General features: G+C 41.6%; 1 protein-coding gene across 10 annotated transcripts in view; it reads left to right on the forward strand.

The window, feature by feature from the left end:
• Nucleotides 1–22754, forward strand: part of SLC35F3 (solute carrier family 35 member F3) — a 213769-nt gene that overhangs the window by 147218 nt on the left and 43797 nt on the right. For 9 of the 10 annotated variants that reach the window (XM_053299293.1, XM_053299322.1, XM_053299340.1 and 6 more), the window contains one exon: nt 8776–9100. In XM_053299293.1, coding sequence (XP_053155268.1) covers nt 8776–9100 — 325 coding nt within the window. Of the gene's footprint in view, nt 1–5367; nt 5539–8775; nt 9101–22754 lie in introns of those variants that run through there. The other variant, XM_053299368.1, reaches the window with a different exon arrangement.

Below are 22754 nucleotides of genomic sequence, written 5' to 3' on the forward strand. Positions count from 1 at the left end.
TCAGTGCATTGATCATTGCAGTAAAATTAATTATAAAAATAAATATTAAAGTAATTACTAGATAGTTGTGGGTCCTCCCCTCCCCACACGAGCCCACAATTTTAACCAAGGATAGTGGCCAGAAAATAAGCCGTCTTTAAAGGGCTTGCTGGCCCTGCTTTAAAGCCAGCAAGAAACCGCAGGCGGGGGGGAGGACTGGGCGAGGCTGCAGTGGTGGCGGTGGGCCTGGCTGCAGAGAAGAGGCAGCAGTTTCGGGCCCAGCCACCATAGTGAGGCGGCGGTGGGGTGAGGATGCGGCTGGGCAGTCAGGAAGAGGAAACGGCCCAGGAGGGATGGGCTGGCTTTAAAGCTGGCAAGAAATCGTGGTGGGGGGGAGGAATGGGAAAGGACTGGGGTGGAAGGGAGGGGGAAGCGGCAGGGAGAGAAACTACTGGAGCAGAAGGCGGGAGGCGGAGGAGCTGGCAGCAGGGAGAAATAATAGTGTTCTGTGGGCAAAGCCAGCATTTGTGGGGGGACGGACAGCTAGCACTAACTAGCACACAGATGCTCTATGTGGGTCTGCTAGTTAGTTAATAATAATGAATCATTCACTTTTGCTGGCAAATTGATAAAAAGCAATTGACATTAGTATTGTTCAGAAGTGCACCTTCATTCAAGTTATATGTAAGACCTGAGGTGAAAATTTGCTTCTTTTACTCAAGCAGATAACTATGAGGACTTGAGCTGGGGTTATTCTCATGTCAGAATTCTCTGGGGAGCTTCATCCTATGCGGTAACAAGTCAGGAAAACATAAGAAACTGCCATATACTGAATCAGACCATTGGCCTATCTAGCTCAGTTCAGTCAGGAGGAAACAACCCATCAGAGCTGGAGGCTAGAATTTGTGTGGTGTAGTGTTTAAGGCAGCAGGGGTGTCAAACTATGGCCCCCCAGGTGTTGTTGACCTACAACTCCTATCATCCCCATTCACAGTGGCCAATAATCAGGGATGATGGAAGTTGTAGGCCAACAACAGTTGGAGGGGCCACAGTTTGACACCCCGGTCTAACAGATTGAGCTAAATATCTGGACTTTCCGGATTTAAATCTCACTGCTTCCATGAACTCACTAGGTGGTTTTAAATATGACATTGCCTCTCAGTTTCAGCTACTTTGCCCATATCTATACCCAGCTGCAGCATGGAGATAGTACTTACTTACCTTACAGCTTGTTGTAATGTTTATAACAAGATAGTGCATGCAAAATGCTTTGAACCCTTGAAAAAATATACAAATGCAAACTTCCAGGTGGGCAAGCTGTGTCCCATATGTTAACTTTCTGAAACGGAAATGGGGGGCAGCTGGGAGGGCAACTACTTTTGAGAGCTCCCCACCACCCGCAGGGCCACTTTTGGCAGACATTGAATCTTGAACTTTCTGAATGCATAGTAGGTGCTCTGCCCCTAGGCTCTGACCCCTTCCCTTGGGCTTTATGTGGGGCTACCCTTAAAGTGTCCAGAAATGTTAACTGGATAGTGTACAGAGTGCCACTGCTAGGCTTTTCATTGGAATAGGGAGGCTTGAACATACCACTCCCATGCTATTTGATCTGCATTGATTACCTATTAGTTTCTGGGCCCTTCTAAAGTATTGATTCATGCTTTAGCCCTAAATGTAATTGGACTGCCTGAAGGACTGCCTTTTCCTGTGTGTTCTTCATTGGAATCTTTGTTCAGCATCTGAGACCCTATTCCAGAGTGCTCTGCTATCCGTCATAGTCAAGAACCCATGAGAGGAATGTTTTCTTCCATTATGGTGCCAATCATATGGAATACCCTTCCTAGGAATGCCCTGATACTGAATATATTTCGATTCCAAGCCAAGCTGAGCCTGACCTCTAGTGTGCATTGGGGCTGCTTTGGTGATTCTTTTTCCCTCTCTGCTGGTTTTTATGTTGAATTTCTTTTCCATCAAACTGTGGGTCCATTTTCCCGCTAAACCCCGGTTGCCCTCATTCAGACACACGGCTAGCAAAACCGCCAGTTTTGTGTTATGTTGGAATCCAGCCACTATATTAAAAATGTTGCACAATTTAAGGAAATTAAATCATTCTGGAGATTAAATCATTTACCATTCAAATGGTAAATACTGAAGGTAAAATAAATCTGAGTGGCTTGGAAAATTAACTAAAAAGGGATAAATAAATAAGAATTAATATGCTTATTAAAATGACAGTAAAGGATGACACGAGTCATAGATTCAATGACACCTACACCATAAGGGCAGAACCGGGCCGCCTATAGAATTTTTTAAATTTTTTTGTATTTTCCTTCTAATAAGGCTGTAGGATACACATGAAACATGCTAGAGTTAAAGTTCTTCTGAATTTTGAGACCTTTATTTAGATATCTTGCTGATCTTGAAATAAAAAAGTTCATTACTCAAAAATACATCTCTTGGAAGGCAAGAGTGCTTTAATCGCCCTTCCATAGCCATCACCCTTTTTAAAAGTGCTAACTCAGCCTGCTCAAAGCCCATCACCATAAGAACATCTTGAGAGAAGTCATAATAATACTTCTGTATCTTTTCCACTTCTTAGAATTATCAACTACCGTCAATGGGACTAATCCAACACGATAAAAAGATAAGCTTAACAATAAACAAAGATATTTAACCATAACCCCATCTCCATCTTGGTCACACTAGTTTCCTGGCGGAGAACCACATTTGGTACACAGTTTGCTACTTGGAAATCTTGCAACCAGCACATTTTAGCCTTCTGGCATTATCTCAAACACCACTGTGAAATGTTCATTAGAAATGCCTGGGTGAACAGATAAAACATCATCAGAGATTCCATTTACTGAAAAAAGGCTCATGCTCAAATAAGAGGGGTGTTTGGTGTTCTTGTTGTTGCTAGAAATTCATCCCCTCCATATCTTTTTAAAAAAATACAGATTCTAGACTTGGTTATATCCCTCCCCACGTAAACTAAATATACCAGAATGATTTGAGAATTCCAGCCAAACTCTTAATACTGGGATATCTTTCAAAATATACAGATATATTCCTCTTTCATTCAGACTTCTTTCTGCATGCATAATCCTGTCTTAGAATCAACGTTTTCCTTCATATTATTACACAACAAAGTAGTTATGCTTCTATTAAATCTGGTTGGTTTAATGGGATTTGTTCTTGCATACATCTGCACAGGATCTCAGCCTTTCATGGTGATCCTTTTCAATCTGTTTACTTCATGTTCATCCAATGTTAATTCCACAGACTTTGTTGAAACTGCTCAAGTGATGTTCTTAGACTCTGTGATTAAAAGGCACAGGATCTGCACTGGGGGAGAGTCCCAAAATATATTATGGGATAATATGCCTGTCTTACTAGTGCTAAAATACATTTTTCTGATGGTGATTTTTGCAATTTATAGTTGCAAAATGTGCTACACAGAGTGAGGAAGGAGGGTGTCGCTTTTTTTGCAGTCTTGGGTGAGTGTGCTTAGTGCTCCCAAGATGTGTGCATGATTAATGAAATGTTTGGCATTATCAGAACTGAGAGAGCTGGTCTTCTGTTTGGAGGTAGGGATGTGCACGAACCTGTCTGGACGACCTTTTAAGGGCCTCCAAACAGGTTCAAACACCAGGCGATTCGAAGGCGAGGGGGGATAACTTTAAGAGCGGGGCTGGGTGCACTTACCCCACCGGCGCTCACTAAAATATTGGTCACATGGGGCAGCAGCGTACTCCCCTGCCGCCCCGTCCTCTCCTCTGACCGGAAGTAAGCAGAAGTAGCCCATGTGCATGTTGGACGCACTGACATGCACACATGCATGGGCTTCTTCTGGTCCAAGAACAGGGCAGCAGCGAGGTATGCTGCTGCCCTGCTGAACCGTTTTTTTAACAAGCATCAGTGGGGAAAACATGGGAGGGTTAAGTGCACCCTCCCCTGCCCTTAAAGTTATTCCCCTGCCTGAGAACCAGCCCCCGCCGGTTCCGTGCATATCTCTGTTTGGAGGGTACATGGAACCTTGAATCCAGGCATCTCATTACCACTTGGTATTGCAATGGGGGGAAATAGAACAAACAACATGCCACAGATGTCTGGCCACTTGACAGGTGCTTAATAAGACATAAGAATATGAAATTCTTATGAATTTCATGAAGAATATGAAATTTGGGGGTGGGATAACAAAAACGTGGAGGGGAATAGAATCCATCTAATTTGATTTAGTTCTAGATAATATCTCAAATTCTGAAGCACTCAACATGTGAAAAGACCTGTTCAGCTTGTACTATACCCCTGCAGTGGGAAATCCTAGGAAATATTTTTACTATAGTGTCCTCGAGCAGAACATACAGACCTATGTGGGAAAGGGTGAGATTTGAGACATGAGCGAGAAAAACTGTCTTGTACTGTGGGGATGACATCCATAGTCAGAGGGAGATACTGAAGAATGATCCACAGTGGAAGTACAGCCTCAGAAAGGGTAGTGGTAGGTATGGCTTCCAGGGGAACATAGTTGTGGTCTAGTTCCAGTTTTAACTTATTGTATCAGGTTTAGGCTACCCCTCAGTCAGTACCGCAACCAAATACTAGCCAAGGACATAAATGAGGATTGAAGCTGACTTATACTGAGTCACACCTTTAGTCCTTCAAGCTCAAGCTCAGTATTGTGAATTGACTGGCAATGGCTCTTCAGGGTTTCACATGAGGACTCTTTCAGCCCTACCTGAAGTTTCCAGGGATTGAACCTGGGACTTTATGCAAGCAAAGCATGCCCTCTTCTACTGATCTGTGTCCCTCCATCAGTGGCCCCTCTAATTTCTTTCTTCTCTGTGCAGAATGACTTTTGTTCTGGGCGGCAGTATCAAGGCAGTGTGTGCACATGTGCATTCAGAGTGGCGCCTTCCTGATCCAACCTGAGTGGGATCTAAAATTAACTGAGCAGACATCAAAGAACTTGTGAGCGCATGCACATGTGCACACCTTAGAGAGAACACTGTCCTCCATCTATTAGTACAATGAGCAGTGAGTACTGTTTAACCTCCCTCCATGTGGTTCTGCTCCCCCCAGAGTCTTGACTTTTGCTTTCTTCTCTGCCTCTACCACCTTTACTTGCTCATCTCTCTTGATGATAGCGACTGACCTAGTCTGGTATCACAGTGGACGTGAGCTTTTTGGGCTGATGGCGACCCCTGAAGTCACAGCCCCTGCTGTATCAGAGGGTCTACAGCAGGATGATGGAGAATCCTTTGATTCTGTAGTTCCATGGGCACCTTTGAATTAAATTAAATTAAACAGCTCTGGAGCGGATGTATGCCATGGGCTCCAATAATTTCATTAGAAATGGACAACACTTGTTTATATTGTAGGGTGAAGAAGACACATTAAGTGGCAAATAAGGAAAGGCATTCTGAAGAAGTCACATTCTACTTCCCAAAATGGCATAGCTAGTTTTGACTGGCACATGCTTTACTCCTTTCACTGAGACAGCAGAAGAACATTCTTTGAAATTCAACCCCTGATGTGTGAGATCATTTTCATAGTAAGGTGATACTTGCAGTATTGTGTGTCACAGTATTTCTGCAGTGTGAACACCTTTGTTAGTGTATTTAACATTCGGCTTGGGAATGCACGTGTAAGAGTTATATGTCTCATATGCATGCATGCAAATTTTACTTGCCCATTCATTACTGGTGTACAGCAGATTTATAGAATGGTGATATTTCCTATGTTTGTATATTATTTATTATTTTATTTTATTTTAAATATTTCTATACTGCCCAAAACTTTCATCTCTGGGTGGTTTACAATTAAAATAATTTAAAACATTAAATCTATTAATAATTAAAATCATTAAAAAATTAAAAACATTTAAAACCCTGTATTAAAATTATTTAAAACTATAAATCTAATTAAAAACCTGGGTGAATAAATGTTTCTTCAGTGCCTTTTTAAAAGTTGCCAGAGATGGGGAGGCTCTTATTTCAACAGGGAAAGCATTTCAAAGTCCAGGGGCAGCAACGGAGAAGGCCCATTCCCAAGTAGCTGCCAGATGAGTTGGTGGCAGCTGCAGGCAAACCTTTCCAGATGATCTTAGCAGGCGGTGGGGCTCATGGCAAAGAAGATGTTCTCTTAAATACCCAGGGCCTAAGATGTTTAGGGCTTTATAGGTAATGACCAGCACCTTGTATTATAGGAGGGATGCTGTACTGGGGCTGGATAGGGGCAGTTGTTCTCCCCCAGCTAAATCTTAGAGAATCACCACTTTAAAAGGTGCCTCTTTGCTCAGTTAGCAGGGGACCGCTGTCTTATCTGGATTCAGCCTCAGTTTGTTATCCTTCATCCAGCCCATTACTGCCTCCAGGCAGGCATTTAGGGAGGTTATGCCTTCTCCTGATGATGTTGACATGGAAAAATAGATTTGGGTATCATCAGCATATTGATAACACCCTTCACCAAATCCCCTGATGATCTCTCCTAGCAGTTTCATGTAGGTGTTAAACAGCATCGGGGATAATAAGGAGCCCTGAGGGACACCATACAAAAGTTCAGGTTTTGAAGAACAACAGTCTCCAAGATACACCATCTGGAATCTGCCCGTGAGGTATGAGCGGAACCACTGCAAAGCAATGCCTCCAACCCCCAACAACCTCAGATGTTCCAGAAGGATACTGTGTTTAATAAGCAGCTTAGGCCCTGGGTATTTGAGAGAACATCTTCTTCATTATGAGCCCCACCTTCCACTGCAGTCATCTTTGGAGGTTCATCTCCAGTTGCTGCCAGTTCGTCTGGTGGCCACACGGAGATGGGCCTTCTCGGTTGCTGCCCCGGGACTGTGGAATGCACTCCCTATTGAGATGCGATCCTCCCCATCTCTGACAATTTTTAATTCTGTGATTGATTGTTAGTTTTAAATTGTTAGTTTTTAATTGTTTTTATGTGGTTTTAGATGTGTTTTAACTGTTTTATCATTGTGAACTGCCCAGAGACACGTGTGTGGGGTGGTATAAAAGTGTAATAAATGAATGAATGAATGAATGAATGAATGAATGAATAAATAAATAAATAAATAAAATAAAATAAATAGTATCGAAAGCCACCGAGAGGTTCAAAAGGACCAACAGAGTCACACTCCCTCTGTCAATTCCCAATTGGAGATCATCCATCAGGCTGACTAAGGTAGTATATATGGGCTTTTGAAATATAAACATGCTACCAGCTATATCTAATGGAGCATAAACTGAGTTATAGGCAAGGTTCAGTAAATTCTATTGCTAGTAGGCACAAGTATCCTCAGATTATTCTTCCCTAAAATATTATATTTATGGTGATATTTGCATTTCATGGTTATTCTCTCCTTTTCATTTTGTATCCCAATGGTAGGATCATCAAGTGACAATTGGACAATATATATCATTGTCCAACTGGCTTTGTCTCCTTTGATACTTTTGTATTATTATAACCATCTGCTGGTTTTATAATGAAATCCCTCATATGTCCCTCACCTGCGGTTATTTTCATCTTTTTCTATATCTTCAGAGCCAGATTCTCAGAGGAGTTCATTAATTGTGTAGGACCAGAAAAAAGAGTGATCTGGTTCAGAAAGAACTATGTTGTCAATGCACATTCCAGACCACAAAGAAGTGCTTAAGCTTCAAAGCTCTCATGAAAAATCAGTTCTTGTTTGTTACACACTGTACAACCTGTATGCTATCAAACTGAGACACTATCTTTTGATTTCATTGATTTCAGTTGTTACTCCTGACTTAGACCAATGCAAATCATGTCATAATTAGGCTTTAAGAAATAATTATGGTGGGTTAATATACAACATCTTCAATAACCATGTAACAGGAGTGTAGCAAAGCTGAAGTGGGCCCTGGGACAAAAAGTAAAGATGGCCCAACCAGAGACCCCACCCCCCAATATTTGTTACAGAAGAACTGTAGGGACATGGAGAAAAATGAAACTGTATTGGCACGTCCTTTCTCTGTCTCCTAGCTTTGCACTTGTGTGCATGCATTCCCTTGGCTCACAAATGTTTTTTAATATACACACCTCCCACAATTATCTCATATATTCATAGATCAACAACAACATTTCTGTCTGTCTTATTTGCGCATGCATGCACGCATGCGCACACACCCAAGTGTTTCATGCATTATTGAACCCAGATTTCCTCCCAGGGTTTGGAGGTAAACTGAACCCAGTTGCGAAGCAATGTGCAGGCGGGGAGCAGAGCAAAGGGTGATGGAGAAGCAGGGTTTACCCTGTTCTTAATGAGAAGGGCTCCTCAGTTCCATTAACTGAAGATCTTTTCAGCTCTGTCTCAAATAGGCAAGGAGAGTGTCAGGCAGCATCCCCTGTTTCCTTTCCTTGTGGCTGGCTGGCTGATGCTCAGCAACATTTTAATTGCTGTTGAGCCTGTTAGGCAAAGAGAGGGATGGGCTGAACCTGAGCACTAGCCAGCCAGTCAGGAGGAGAGGAGGAAGGAGGGATGCTTCCTGATACCCATCCCCCCGCAAAAAGTGGACTTGTCTTTCTTGAAGCTGAGATTAGTCTTGTGATCAGGAGCCAATAAGATGTCAGGAAAGCAGGATGGGGGAAGTGAAAAGTAACCTGTCACCCAGACAGTGGGCCCCTCCTCCCTCAGGGCCCAGGGACACCTATCCCTCCTTCAATTATAATTACGCCCCTGCTATGTAGCTCAGGACATACCACTTGGAAAGTATAATGGTGCAGAATATTGTCCATAAATATTAATATCTACTTCTTCTTTTTCAGGGGATGAGCGTTCCAATGATTCCCCAGCCCCAGCAGACTCTCAGGCACAAGCTGGGATGGAAGCTGGTGGAAGAGGAAGTCAATGTTGCTGGACATGTTCTGTGACGCAACTCAAGAAATTTTTCTGGGGAGTCGTGGTGGTACTTGGTGTTTGCTTCTCTTGGTCAGGTTCAACCCAGCTAGCAAAACTGACCTTTAAGAAATTTGATGCACCTTTCACTTTGACATGGTTTGCAACAAACTGGAACTTTTTATTCTTTCCTTTGTATTACATTGGACACGTTTTAAAGTCAGCTGAAAAACAGTCTCCACAGCAAAGATACAGGTAAGAGAGATTCATCTTGTGCAATCTTAAGTTATCTTCATTGATGTTTATGTTGCTCAGCAATATGACCATGAGATTGCTTGACAATAACTTGAAGAGGGAAAGGAGAGGGTGATAAGGGAAGACTCAAAGGAGAGAAATAGAAGGGAAAATAGGAAAGTGATAAGGGGAAACCAAATTACAGCTACCCTTTGACTTCTCTAACTGTGATGCATTCATAATTATTGCTGTTTAAAAGTATAGCATGAGAAGCAAAGAGGAGTCTTAAGCAATTAGGACAAAAGCAAAAAGGATTACCAAGTATAGTTTACCCTTCCCAAAGTTTAAATTCCTTACTTTGGATAGGTGGAACAAGTTGATTGCCCATGTTGCTGAAAGTAGAAGTCCTTGGGGGTGCCTGTTAGGAACATAGGAACATAGGAAACTGCCATATACTGAGTCAGACCATTGGTCTATCTAGCTCAGTATTGTCTTCACAGACTGGCAGTGGCTTCTCCAAGGTTGCAGGCAGGAATCTCTCTCAGCCCTGTCTTGGAGAAGCCAGGGAGGGAACTTGAAACCTTCTGCTCTTCCCAGAGCGGCTTCATCCCCTGAGGGGAATATATTGCAGTGCTCACACATCAAGTCTCCCATTCATATGCAACCAAGGCAGACCCTGCTTAGCTATGGGGACAAGTCATGCTTGCTACCATAAGACCAGCTCTCCTCTGTTGTCTTGGGAGTCCAGACACTAGGTTTGCTTTTAGGCCCAAGAATCTAGCCTGATGTGTACTTTCAGTGCCTACATCAAGAAGGCCATGCCAGACATGCACTGCAGATCTCAAAAGGTATACAGTACCTATGAATGCAGAGCTGTGCAGATCAGGTAGAAAGGAAGAAGCAGAATCAGGCAAGCCACTCTCTTTGGCTACCACTAGGTGGCAAAATCCAGCAGTGCTATACTTACTTGAAAGTAAGTCCATTTGAAATGAGATTTATTGTAAATATGTTTAGGATTGGATTGTTCACTGAAATAATGATATTGGATTAACTTATACCTAATTATTTATTAAATTACAAGGATGCCCTTCAACTAAACTAATTCTCATATTAGTTTAAAAACAAAACAAAACAGGACTATTAATTTAAACTAGCTGGGCCAGCCACAGAGCATCTGTGCCTCCGGCCGGCTGGCCCACCCACCCGACACTGCCTTTTTCTCTCCACCCCTGCCACTTTCTGGCTTCTTCTCACCACCACCACCACCACTTTCCAGCCATCCCGCTTCTTCTTTCCCCTGCCCACTTCTCTCTCCCCCGCCGCTTCTGGTTGGCAGGCCAGCCAGCCAACCAGGCTTTCCGCTTTCCAGCCAGCCGCCCTCTCAGCTGGCCACCCGCCCCTGCCTTCTCTGCCTGCCAGTGCCATTGACGTTTTCCCAGCTGGCCATCAGTCAGACGCCACCGTTAACGCCTGGGCCTGCCAGCTGGCTGTTGCCATTTTCTTCCCCCTGCCCATCCCCGTTGCTATCCAGCAACTCTCCGAACTCTTGTGAGAGCTGCCACACATGGGATTAGTGACGGGTACATTTAAGATAATTAAATATATAAATACCATTTGAATTATTAAACCAAAAGCGGTATATAAATATTGGTTGTATTTGTCGTATTCATATTCAGCCACTAAACTCACTGAGTGATTCTGGACCAGACACTTTCTTCTCAGCTGAACCTACCTCACAAGGTTGTTGTGAAAATGAACAAAGCCATGCACGCTGCACAAGGTTCCTCAGTGGAAGTGGAAGTTATTAAATTAATTCATAATTAGTTTGCAAAAATGCTTTTGACACACGCCACTGTAAGAAATGAGATGTTCAGTCAATGGAACAAAGCAATGAAAATATTTTGAATATATTAAATGGTGGTGTCCTTATAGTAGGGAAGTTCAGAAACATGTGGGAAATATTGTCTAGAACCTCAGTGATCTAGTATCTATTGTCAGTACTCTTTATATGTCCCCTATGCAGCCAAGTAACATGACAGTCAGTACCATAAGGGCCTCAAAGCTACTGAGGTTCATTAGAAAGACCAGAGGTGAAACTACAGTTGGGCAGATGTGTCCAAAGAACACATGCTGTCCTGCCTCTGGAGCGCCTCACCCTAACACAGGGGGTGCCTCACTTGCCTCCCCTCCCCTGCTGGCCAGCTCACCAGCCACTCTTGCTGCTGCCCGCTGCTGTACTCCTCCCCATGGCTTGCTGCCCACCCCCAGCAGCACATGGCACTACTGCAGCCCACTGCGGCTTCCCAGCCACTTGGGTCCACTGGGAACAAAAGTGCACATGTGCTGTTCCATCCCAGCTCCCTTGGGGTCAGAGCTGGCAAGAGGCAGTAGGAGCATGCCTCTGCTGCTGTTGTGGTTGGCCGCAACTGGCGTGGGGTCATCCTGCTGCCTCCACAGAAGGCCTGCCCATGAGAATATGCCCTCTCTGTGCTACTGAGAAAGATGCTATTAAGTGAGCACACTCTAACTTCTGAATCAATGCATAACTGGGATGGGAATCAGTCCTGGGTAGACTTTGTCTCCTTTTAAAACTGCCTGCAATACCTTAAGAGGAATGCATATTATACCTTTTAACAGTATGACTCTTTATGTCATGCTGGAGGAACCATGGAATTGTTCCTAGTTCCAGTGATGTAGTCCTAGGATTTAGTAGACAGGATCTAGAGAACGATGACCACAACAGTGCTTGCAGAATGGAGCTTCCCTGCCCCCTCCATTTTATAGCCCCAGAATTCTCCAAAATGTTAAGGATTGAGAGACCTCCAGGAATAATGTGAGGTATATGGTGCAGGGAGCTGCTGATGGAGTTGGCAGAACTCCTGCACCATATGTGGGTTCCATTTGCACAAACCTACATGGGATACAACACAATGAGCCCTTTCTCACGATCAGCCCTGCAGGGGAGGAAGCCTTAAAATGCTTACCTCCCTGGCAGACAATTGAGGGTTCCTTCCTGGGTGGGCGGATCACCCTCCCAGATGACTGCCAGCTGTGGCTGGCAGCGTGGAGGGACAGGAGCTGGGATGCATCTTCCCAGCCCCCAGAACTCCTATAATGAACCATGTGAGAGAGAGGTGAATTACAGGGCTGCTCCCAGCACTGGCCAGGAGGCTACATGTAAATGTAGGTGCTGTGCGGAGCTGCGTGGCACCAACACATGATCACTAAGCCTGGTTTAAGGGTGCCCTCATGCCCCAAACCCAGGCAAAGCGGCGGGCTCCCTAAGCGGGTTTGCCGCTGCCCCACTGCTGGGGGCTGCATGTCTCCCAGCAATTCACATATGCTGACAAAACCGGGCTGGGCTTCCTTAGCCCGGTTTTGCCTGAACTTCTGAATAGCCCCAGTGTGTTAGTCATGTTGCTGGAATGTTTGTGGGTTTGAGGGGGTTGATGCATTGTAGACGTTATGGAGCCTGCTATGAAAAATTCAGTGGCTTTGCTTTTCCCCATTCTTATTTCATTCTAAGCCTACCCAGATTTTATGATTTCATTATTTGAAACCTAACTCCTGGATGAAGGTTACTTTAACTGAATGGAATGTCTTTCAGGTCTGTGAATGCTTGTTGAAGTGATCAGGGTGCCAGTGTCATATGGATCCTACAGAACAGAAGTCATGGTGACAGGGTTACTAAAAGCAATGTCTTTCCTTTGACCAACTCTGGGTGGTCACAATGAATTCATGATGAAGATTCTCTCTATAGCTTTGAAACCTTACAAACATGTATGATTTATAAGTGTACCTTTGCTTTGCATTGCTTGCTTATTGGCTTGTTACAGACTGGAGGTTCAAGTCACTAAGGAATAGACAGTCCCCAACAAAAATAAATGAAATATAAAAAGAAATGCAAAATGCCTTTTGAATTATTGTCCCTCATGGAAATATTTTGTAAGGGCAAAATCAGCCCTTTTAAGACCTTCAGTGTTCAGGCTTTTAAAAAATGGTTTTGAGATGTTGTGGTATTTCCAAGATTGTCCATGTTTAGGGCTGGGTGGGAGTTGTATGTTGGCCTCTAGTCAGAGTTAAGTTTAAATCTGTTATTTCCAGGCCTGAATACTTTTTAAAACATTTGGAATATCTATTGGCAACTTTTCTGACACTGAAAGCAGCATAACATATTAAAAATAACACAGTAAGATAAAAAAATACTACAACAACAAATTATAAAAACAGCACAAAGAAGTTCCTAAATCAGCCAAGCACTGGCCAAAAAAAGAGTGTTGCAACCCTTATGGAAAATAGTCAGATATAGGCTGTTCCTTCCACCTAATGGCGCAGTGGGGAAGCAACCTGCCTAGAGAGCAGGAGGCTGTTGGTTTGAATCCCCACTGGTGTGTTTCCCAGAATATGGGAAACTCCTATATCAGGCATCAGTGATATAGGACGGTGCTGAAAGGCATCATCTCATACTGCATGGGGGATGGCAATGGTAAACTCCTCCTGTATTCTGTCAAGAAAACCACATGGCTCTGTGGTTGCTATGAGTTGACACTGACTCAACGGCACAACCTTTCCTTTCCTTTCCTTTCCTTTCCTTTCCTTTTTCCTTGCACCTAAAGGACAGTCATTCCAAAGCCTAGTAAAAGCCCTGCTTTCCCCCCATAGCTCTAACGTCTCACAGTTAGGGAATATGAAGCAGGGCTTGTCCAGAGCTGGCATGCAGATTAATATAGGGAGAGGTGGTCATTCAAGCACAGTTCATCCCTCTTCTTGGAGCAATTTCAGTGGCCAGATTTCCATTCCTAGACTTGTGTTGTCATTGAATGGCAACCAAGACCCCAACCAGCTATACTTCACCTATTCTAGACAGCCTGCTGGCAGGGGCATAGCCACCATTGAGCAACTGGCTTCAAAGGCCACCGCCCCTCAGGGGCCACACCTCAGATGCAGGGGGGCTGGTTTAGCTCCTGAGGGGGGCCATGCGGCCCAGATCAGGAGTTAAATGGCCATCGCTGCATTCATAGTGCTGGCCTGAATCTAACTCCCGAATGGGGCTGCACAGCTCATTCGGGAGCCAGACCACGCCCCCCGCATCTGACATCAGATGTAGGGGGCGGGGCGGGCAGGGTCACAGCGGCGGCTGGACATGGGCCACTACTGGTCTGGCTTTGTTACTGCCTGCTGGTTCTTCTCTAAAACATGCCTTACAGCTCATGTTGGTCTTTATCCACTGTACACTTTGCATCTATCATGACCCCTGATAATGGTTTCAGATTTCATACTGAGCCCTGGTGTGTTTTTAATGTGTTCATATAGTAAATCTTTTGACAGGTAACCTCAGTTGCAGGAGAAACTATGACTGCCAACATTGTCTCCCTTTTACTTTACTAAAATCCAAAAGACATCTTTCTCATTGAGCCTGGCAACTTTAGAGCAGAACTACACATTGTCTTAAAAAAAAAATGGAACTGTGGGAACATGCATCTTCCAAGATAATGTGGATCAGAGCCAGGCGGTGGGGCAACAGCTGCAGGGGAAAACTGGGAGGAGGAATGAGTATTTGTTTCTTCTTTCACCTACTACTACTACTACTAATAATAATAATAATTAATAAATCCAATTTCTATCCCGCCCTTCCAAAAATGGCTCAGGGCGGTTTACAAAGAGAAATAAAACAAATAAGATGGCTCCCTGTCCCCAAAGGGCTCACATTCTAAAAATTATCCCCTAGAAATGCTACCACAGTCCATTTTAATCTTTTGTTTCCCCAGCCAAGCTCCAGAATGCAATTAAAATGGTTGGGGAGAGCATCTGCAAACGGGAAATGGTGGGCACAGGAACAGATAGGCCTTAACCCTTTGCCGCCACCATGGTCCTAATCTAGATCACTCACTCCCTGGTTGCTGTTTGATAGGCATGTAAGCTCCCAGTGGCACCAGAGGGAGCTCTTTCTACCACCACCTTCTTGTCAAGTAGCAGGTATGGTACAGATCCTGCTCAGGACGACTGTGGAAGGGGCAAGGACTAAGGCCCCCTTTCCCTCACCAGAGCCCTGATCCAGATCAGCTGCTTCTAAGGCTGCTTTTTTTGAATGAAAAGCTAAGCTCGTCAGCACTGACTGGCTAGCTTTCATATGTCTTAAAGCATGCTTTACCTTTGTGGTGGTTAAGGAAAATAGGAAGATATTCACAATCAGGTTTTTAGAATTCTGAAAGCCAATATAATGCATTGTCTGAAAATTTACTAAGATTTATTTTGGAAGGTATTTGTTAGAGCATTTGTCTCTTCTGGTTTCCTAAAATAGCTGTCTGGGTTTAAACAAGGTATAGAGTTTATGCTCTTCACTTAAGGTATAGAAGTCTAAGGCAAAATTTGGAGAAATGGCTTGTGCCATTTTGAAGGAGGAGTTGTCTTAAAGTTTATACAAAATGTAGCCAATTATGCTGTGTTCTGATCCTTTTATTGTATACATTAAGACCGGAGGTTGGGGGTGGGTGTATGATTTTTTTAAAAATAGCTTTGTCCAATATCATGATTAGACTTCAAATAACAATTCAATGGAAAAAGTTTCATGTCTTATAATAGTGCATATATTATAATGATAAAGCCTAGGAATCAGTTGGAGTGTTTTTATAATATACCAATTCTGGGCTAAACAATAACTATAGCTATATCTCTCTATAGGAACATAGGAAGCTGCCATATACTAAGTCAGACCATTGGTCTATCAAGCTCAGTATTGTCTTCACAGACTGGCAGCAGTTTCTCCAAGGTTGCAGAGAGAAAACGGAGTTCACAGAATAAAGAAAAATAAAGCAAAAAAAACCCCCATAAACAAAAAATGAAGGACATACTCTCAACACTCTCAAGGCGATCTTTATTCCATATTCCATATTAGTTTGATTGCATTCTCCAAGTTTGCAGGCAGGAATCTCTCTCAGCCCTATCTTGGAGAAGCCAGGGAGGGAACTTGGAACCTTTTGCTCTTCCCAGAGCAGCTCCATCCTCTGAGGGGAATATCTTACAGTATTCACACTTCTAGTGTATAAAACTAGCTGGGTGACTCTGGGCCAGTCACTTCTCTCTCAGCCTAACCTACTTCACAGGGTTGTTGTGAAAGAGAAATTCAAGTATGTAGTACACCCCTCTGGGCTCCTTGGAGGAAGAGCGGGATATAAATTTAATAATAATGATGATGATGATGATGATGATGATGATGATGATGATGTACCATTTTTAAAAACTTCTGAAAACACATCTCTTCAACCAGGCTTTCTCAGCTTTTTAAAACTTGTTTTTAAATTGTTCTGACTATTTAATTGTTGTTTTACAATGTTTTTAATTGTTAATCATTGTTCTATGCTTTTATAATTTTTGTTTTAATTATTAACTGATTTTAATGGTGTTTTAATGTAAACCGCCCTGAGCCTTTTGAAAGGGCCTTTTGAAAGTTATAATAAAAAAATAAATGATTGAATAAGCAACCAGGGTGGACCCTGCTTAGCTAAGGGGATAAGTCATGCTTGCTACCACAAGACCAGCTCTCCTATCTATCTATCTATCTATCTATCTATCCATCCATCCATAAATTATTGTGTGGTCTGCTGATGCTGTTTCACAGGTAGTGTTAATTAATGTGCATGGCACATAAAGACTCCTTAGAGAAACTAAAATAGTTAGTGCAGAAATAAATAGCATTCTCTTTCAGCCATTTTCACATGTTCATTGTTAATAAATATGAGAATATTATTTTAGTTATACATCTCTTAACATTTTGAGAACCGTGGTATTTAGGTTTCACAGTAAAAATCCTACTAGACAAATAAAAATGATAAATTGGAGGAAAGTGAAATATATTGATCTATTTGCATTTGATACTAGTTGCACAATTCTCAAATAAATAGGATATGTCAGTTAGTTGAATTGCTCTCATTGCAGGCCTCTGATATGGTTTGAACAAATTGTCCAAGTCTTAATCATTGATATAATAGCAGCTACAGTTGTCAGTATGCTTTTGCCAATCTGATTTTATTTAAACATTCCACAAAGAGTATGTTCTAAACATTAATTAATTTAGCATTTAATAGTTATTAGTGCAAAAATCATATTACTGTATGGGAAGTCCCTGGTTTAAATCTCACTTCAGTCATAAAGCCATTCAGTTATATCTCCAGAAGAAAGTGTGTTAAATTCATAAATAGGTTTGTAATGATAGGATCATGACACAGCCATTGCAGGGAACCTCAACTCTGTGCTAGAACCTGCTGGAATACAGACTCGGGATTAGGTACACAAAATTACATGATTCACCAGTTTTTTCTACCTGTCAGGAAACTTCAGATCCATCTACTGTCATCTATCACCTAACTATGATTAATGGTACATTGGGGATCTACTGAGGGCATAGCTGGGAAGATATGGCTTCGGAGCAGTTTCTTCTTATTGATTTTTAATGTTCTAAGTGCATGAGTCAGTGCTAGCATTATGTTGCTCTCCAGCCTCATTTTCCATTGCCATTCTACTGATTGATATTGCTGCTTTTGATTCTCTCTTGCTGTAAAAGAACCATGTGTAGCCAAGTTGACTCATAAGGCACAAAAACATTAATTTCCTATACATTTGAGCAACTTGAGCAAAGATTTTCAACACTCTCTTACACCATTGTCATTTTTTTTCTTTTAAAAAACATGCCAGTTTTGTAAACCATGGTGATTCTGTTTTGGTGATAGGTCTGGTATCTGAAGGATTATTTGAAGGGGGCTACGTAAAAAGTTACTGAAACTCATCTCCACCCCAGTACATGTTACTGCCTGAATTACAGCATCAAACACTGCCTCTGTTTCTTGACATTTTTTTTTCTTTCTCTCTCTAGATACAATTATAGTGTGTATACTTATATGTTCATTTAAAAGTGAATAAATAAACAAGTAGGGCAGTTGCCTCAATCCACTGCCCGGAAGCTTCACCTCTTTTGTGGCAATGATGGCCCTGCTGAAAGTAACTTGAAGCTTACAATACATAATCTTGCATTTTTCCCTCATAAGCTTTGCCAAGATACATTAATTGGTATATTTTATCAAGATGTTGCCTTTATTGGTATCTTCAAAGTTAGTAATGACCTCACTCATAACTTGTATTTGCCATAACTTGCATGAGTAATAACTTGTTTGGGTGATAACATGACTAGTTCTGCAATTGCCCCAATTGCAGGTCTCTGAAGAGGGTTCTTTGTAGCACCCACCTGTACTTACCTAGATCCACACTGCATTTTTCTCTAACAGGCCTTAGAAATTCATCCTAGACAGAATATCCTGCAATTTCATTTTGAGCTGAGGATATAATTAGTGAGCAGTAAAGTGGTTAGTCATTTGTTAGCCGTTTGTACAGTGGTTGCTTCCAGATGTCCTATTGTAATGTTCTTCCTGCTATTTTATACTGTAAATTCTGCTACTGATTAGAATCGTCATTGTTGTATGTCTGCACCTTCTTGTATGTCTTGCATCTTGTTTTTCCTTGTTATACGGTTCATCAGTGTTTGCATTAAACCTGTGCAACTTAATTTCCACAGTCTTGCTCTTCTGTGATATTCTAATTTAATGATCTGCCACAAAGTTAGTAAACTAGGAGCTTGTTTATTATTAATCACAATATCTTAATTAGGCGCTGGGTTTGCAGTTTATGCATCTAACTTTAAGTTACTCAGTAATGTGAGTATAAACTTTAGAATGTATTTGTGTTCAGCTGAAGTCAAAGCTACCAGTCCTGTTTTCCCCTACCCAAGTTGCTGAGTACCTTCACACTGGAATTAATAAGCAGAACTTGGGCAGTGTTTGGGGATGGGGGAAAAGCAGGCTGCTGGATTTTCCTCTTCTTGAGGTAAATTTTTGACTGCATCAGTTTATGCTGGCATAACAGTGATTCATTGGGAACAGCAGCAACACGAAAGAGATGCTCAGCAACCTCTTTGCTGTGTAAGTACATGAATAGGGCTGGTGGGGAGCAGGGCTGGAGCCCCCCCCCCCTAAAAGGTACATTATTATATATTTTAAATTAGTGTGAACCTGAAGTAATTCTGAGTTTAGTGCTATTCCTGGAGATTATGCAGGTTTGCCTGAGAAGGCAATCTTGCCTAATGGATAAACTGTAAGCAGAGCTAATCAGATCTCTAGTTTTTAAAGAGTGCCTGCCATTTCATGCAAGCCGATTATCATAGTATTCTGAAGTGTTCATTTAATTTTAGGGCACACTCTCCTTGCTTGACTATTTTGGGCACTGTACCCATCTCTGCAGTGTTTTGCTAAGCCTAAATAAGCTTAGGAAGATAGATCAAAGCTCCAATAGCAGCAGTAAGTAATAAAAGCTTAAAATAAATAGTGGTAGAATAAAAGCCCTTCTGTTGGAAAGATGCTTCCACATGTTGCTTATGGTAAAAATAAAATTAAAAAAATATATTCCAGCTTCCTCTTAATGTATAAATAACTAATTTCAAACAGACTATGCAGAGTATTGAAATCAAGTACTGTAATATAGTATGATAATGAAAGTCAAATGAGTATAGAAGAGCATTAGGTTTAGCTGTGTCTTCTCCATTCAGATTACCAATGCTTCATATTAAGATATCATCATATGTTTGATACTGCTATAAATATAAGCATCTAAGAAACAGTGAAAGGAGAGTATGAATAACAGTATTTTATTGTCTTGTGCTGCAAAACAATTTAATGAATAAAAATAAAACTATGCAACAAGCAGGGAAGGAATAAATATTTGAAGGAAAAATGTCTTGCTATCTCTTTAAAGTTCCAGAAGACTCTTGTTTGTTTTCCGATTTGTGGCATATACTTATTTATATATTATTTATTTTGTTACATTTTTACTTCCATGTGTTAGAGCCAATTTTGTTAGATGTATTTGATGATATGGACTCTAGTTCATGGAAGTGTATACTGCAACAAATCTGTTGCTCTTATGAAGATGCTACAAACTTCTGGAATTGGCTATAACCTGCAGGAGGGAACCTGCAGAGTACATATGGATGGGATGCAAATTGTACACAAAAATAAGGGGAGGAAACTAAGAATCCACCCCAAGTACCAGTGCCATGACAGCCAGCCACTTGGAAAATACCCTCCTCCAAGCTGGACAGGAGAGGGAAAGTAGGATTGGGAGATAGATTAGGAAGGTTTGGGACCCAAAATACACACAGAGATAAAAGGCGAAACGAAGACTCTACCTGGTAGCCGGCTGCTTGGGAGAATCCCCCCATCTAGTCCCTGATCAAACGAATGGAGGCCTTAGAAGTTGAGTATTAAATTAATTTATTTTGCAAGCCATTCATCCTATCACATGATAACAGCTCCACTATCACAGTACTATGGCAGAAAGTTACTTAGGAAATCCTCTCCACCCACCCACACATGAAGAGAAAATGCTCACCAAATTGGCTGATAGGTCAGAGACAAGATGGACAAGTTGCTTGGAGAAGATCCAGCGATAGATCCTTGGCTGTAACTATCCCTGGCCTGAATTGATCATCCTGCCAGAGTCCAGTTCCATAAAAATGTAGTGCATGTGAATCACAAAGTTGCAAATTTGTAAACTCACTGGGTTATGAAAGATCAATTAAATTATTGCAATTGTGTGAGATCAGTAACATTAACAATTGTTTCACACCTGTGATTTTTGAGCAGGGAAGGGTGCAGAATTCTTATCTGTTTAGGCAAAAAGATTCTGAATAATATGTATCTAAGGCAAACTATTCATTTTCACAGCAAGCAAGAGGTTAACAACACTATACAACTTCTGTACATCTGTCTACAAAGTAGCTGACTGAAAACTGCATCCTACCCACAATTTATTTACCATTCTGATCTGAGCAAGAACTTCAGGGTGTGGGGAATGGTGCTCAATACAGATATACCCAAGCACTACAAATTCGCCAAATTAAGTTTATGAACCAGAACATTAAAGAACTTTGGTTTTTTTTAATTAAAAAAATTATATTTAACCCTGCTTCTCCACCAAGGGAAACCAATGAGACTTGTTGTCAAATTGGGGTGGGATAAGAACTGTTGACCTATAGCCAGGCTAATGAATGCTAATGATGTGCTGGTGCTATGGGGGAAGGTGATTTTCATTGATCAACCTTTCCTGCTGAAACCAACTGTAACTCCTGATAATATGTCACTGGGGGTCGCACAGCTGCCTAAGGCATATTTTTGGGAGTCACAGTCTGCTTCAGAGGGAAAGGGAGGTTTGCTTCATTAGTCTAGATGTTGGATGTCATTTCCTTCATAACCTCAGGTTTGTGTTCTCTTCAATTTTAGACTACATTTGAGATACTTAAGAGGGAAGCAAGGCCAGTCTCAAAACAGTTCTAGAAATGCAAATTAGAGAGCAATATAATGAATATCACCAGCACAATAAAATGATGGGGTGTGGTTTTTTTTTAGTATTTTGAAGCTACAAAAAGCATTTTGAAGCTTCAAAATATTTAACTCTTCAAAGCTAGACATACAGTTTTGGAGTTTATACATGCATGTACACACAAATAGCAGTGGAGCAAATGTAATCTCTTAAGCATATCTAAATATATGTATTCATCCACTCACCCCACTGCTTGAGAGGGGAATGCCTGGAAGTAGGGACTTCCTACTAGGAAGTCCATGAGTGTTAAGGTAAAGTCTGCTGTCAAGTCAATTTCGACTCCTTGCGCCCACAGAGCCCTGTGGTTTTCTTTCGGTAGAATACAGGAGGGGTTTACCATTGCCTCCTCCCATGCAGTATGAGAATATGCCTTTCACCATCTTCCTATATCACTGCTGCCTGATATAGTACCAGCAGGGATTCGAACCGGCAACCTTCTGCTTGTTAGTCAAGCATTTCCCCACTGTGTCATTGGGTGGCTTCCATGAGTGTTAGGTAAAGGTATAGTATGCTGTCAAGTTGATTTTGACTCCTGGGGCCCACAGAGCCCTGAGTGTTACTTAGGTCTATACTAGCCTATACCTTTCTGCACAGATTGATAATAAATCTGCAATGTTAAATTTTCCTTTATCAGCATTTCCAAGTTGAAACAGCTCCATACTGAGTATTTTCTGTTATAGAGCCAAAAACTTACATTTGCAGTTAAAATGTATCCACTTCAAATTATGAAATAGGCCTTTAGATCTGAGAGGGAGCTTAAAAACAATTTTGCAATTATGTAGTCAGTAAAGATGATTTCAAAATCTATTGGCAAAAAGAAAATAAAGAATAAGCTAATAAAATATCCTATACAGTAATCATCCTACATCTGAAAGCTTGTTAATGGCATCCCAAAGGATTTCTAAAGATCTCTCCTGCATATGACAATCTTAGAAAAGGACAAGAGTTAGGCCTATATTCTCTTCTGCAGTCTGAAAGTTCGGTTAAGCTAAAGCTTCTCCCTTCCTCAATCAATAATTATTTCTATTAATATTTCTAAATTATTTCTAATATACTACTACTAATAAAATAACACCTCAGCTTCTAACAGATACCATCTATTGTACATTTACATACTTGGTATATATCCCCCCGCTTCCAGAATAAAATCATGCTTTATGGTAGTATAGCTCAGTATGAGGCAAGATCATCTTGGCCACCCTATGAAGCACTTGAACTATGAATCAACTTTTACTAGTCCTATCTTATAGCA

Source organism: Hemicordylus capensis, chromosome 1 (assembly GCF_027244095.1).
Source record: "Hemicordylus capensis ecotype Gifberg chromosome 1, rHemCap1.1.pri, whole genome shotgun sequence".
Lineage (NCBI taxonomy): Eukaryota > Metazoa > Chordata > Lepidosauria > Squamata > Cordylidae > Hemicordylus > Hemicordylus capensis.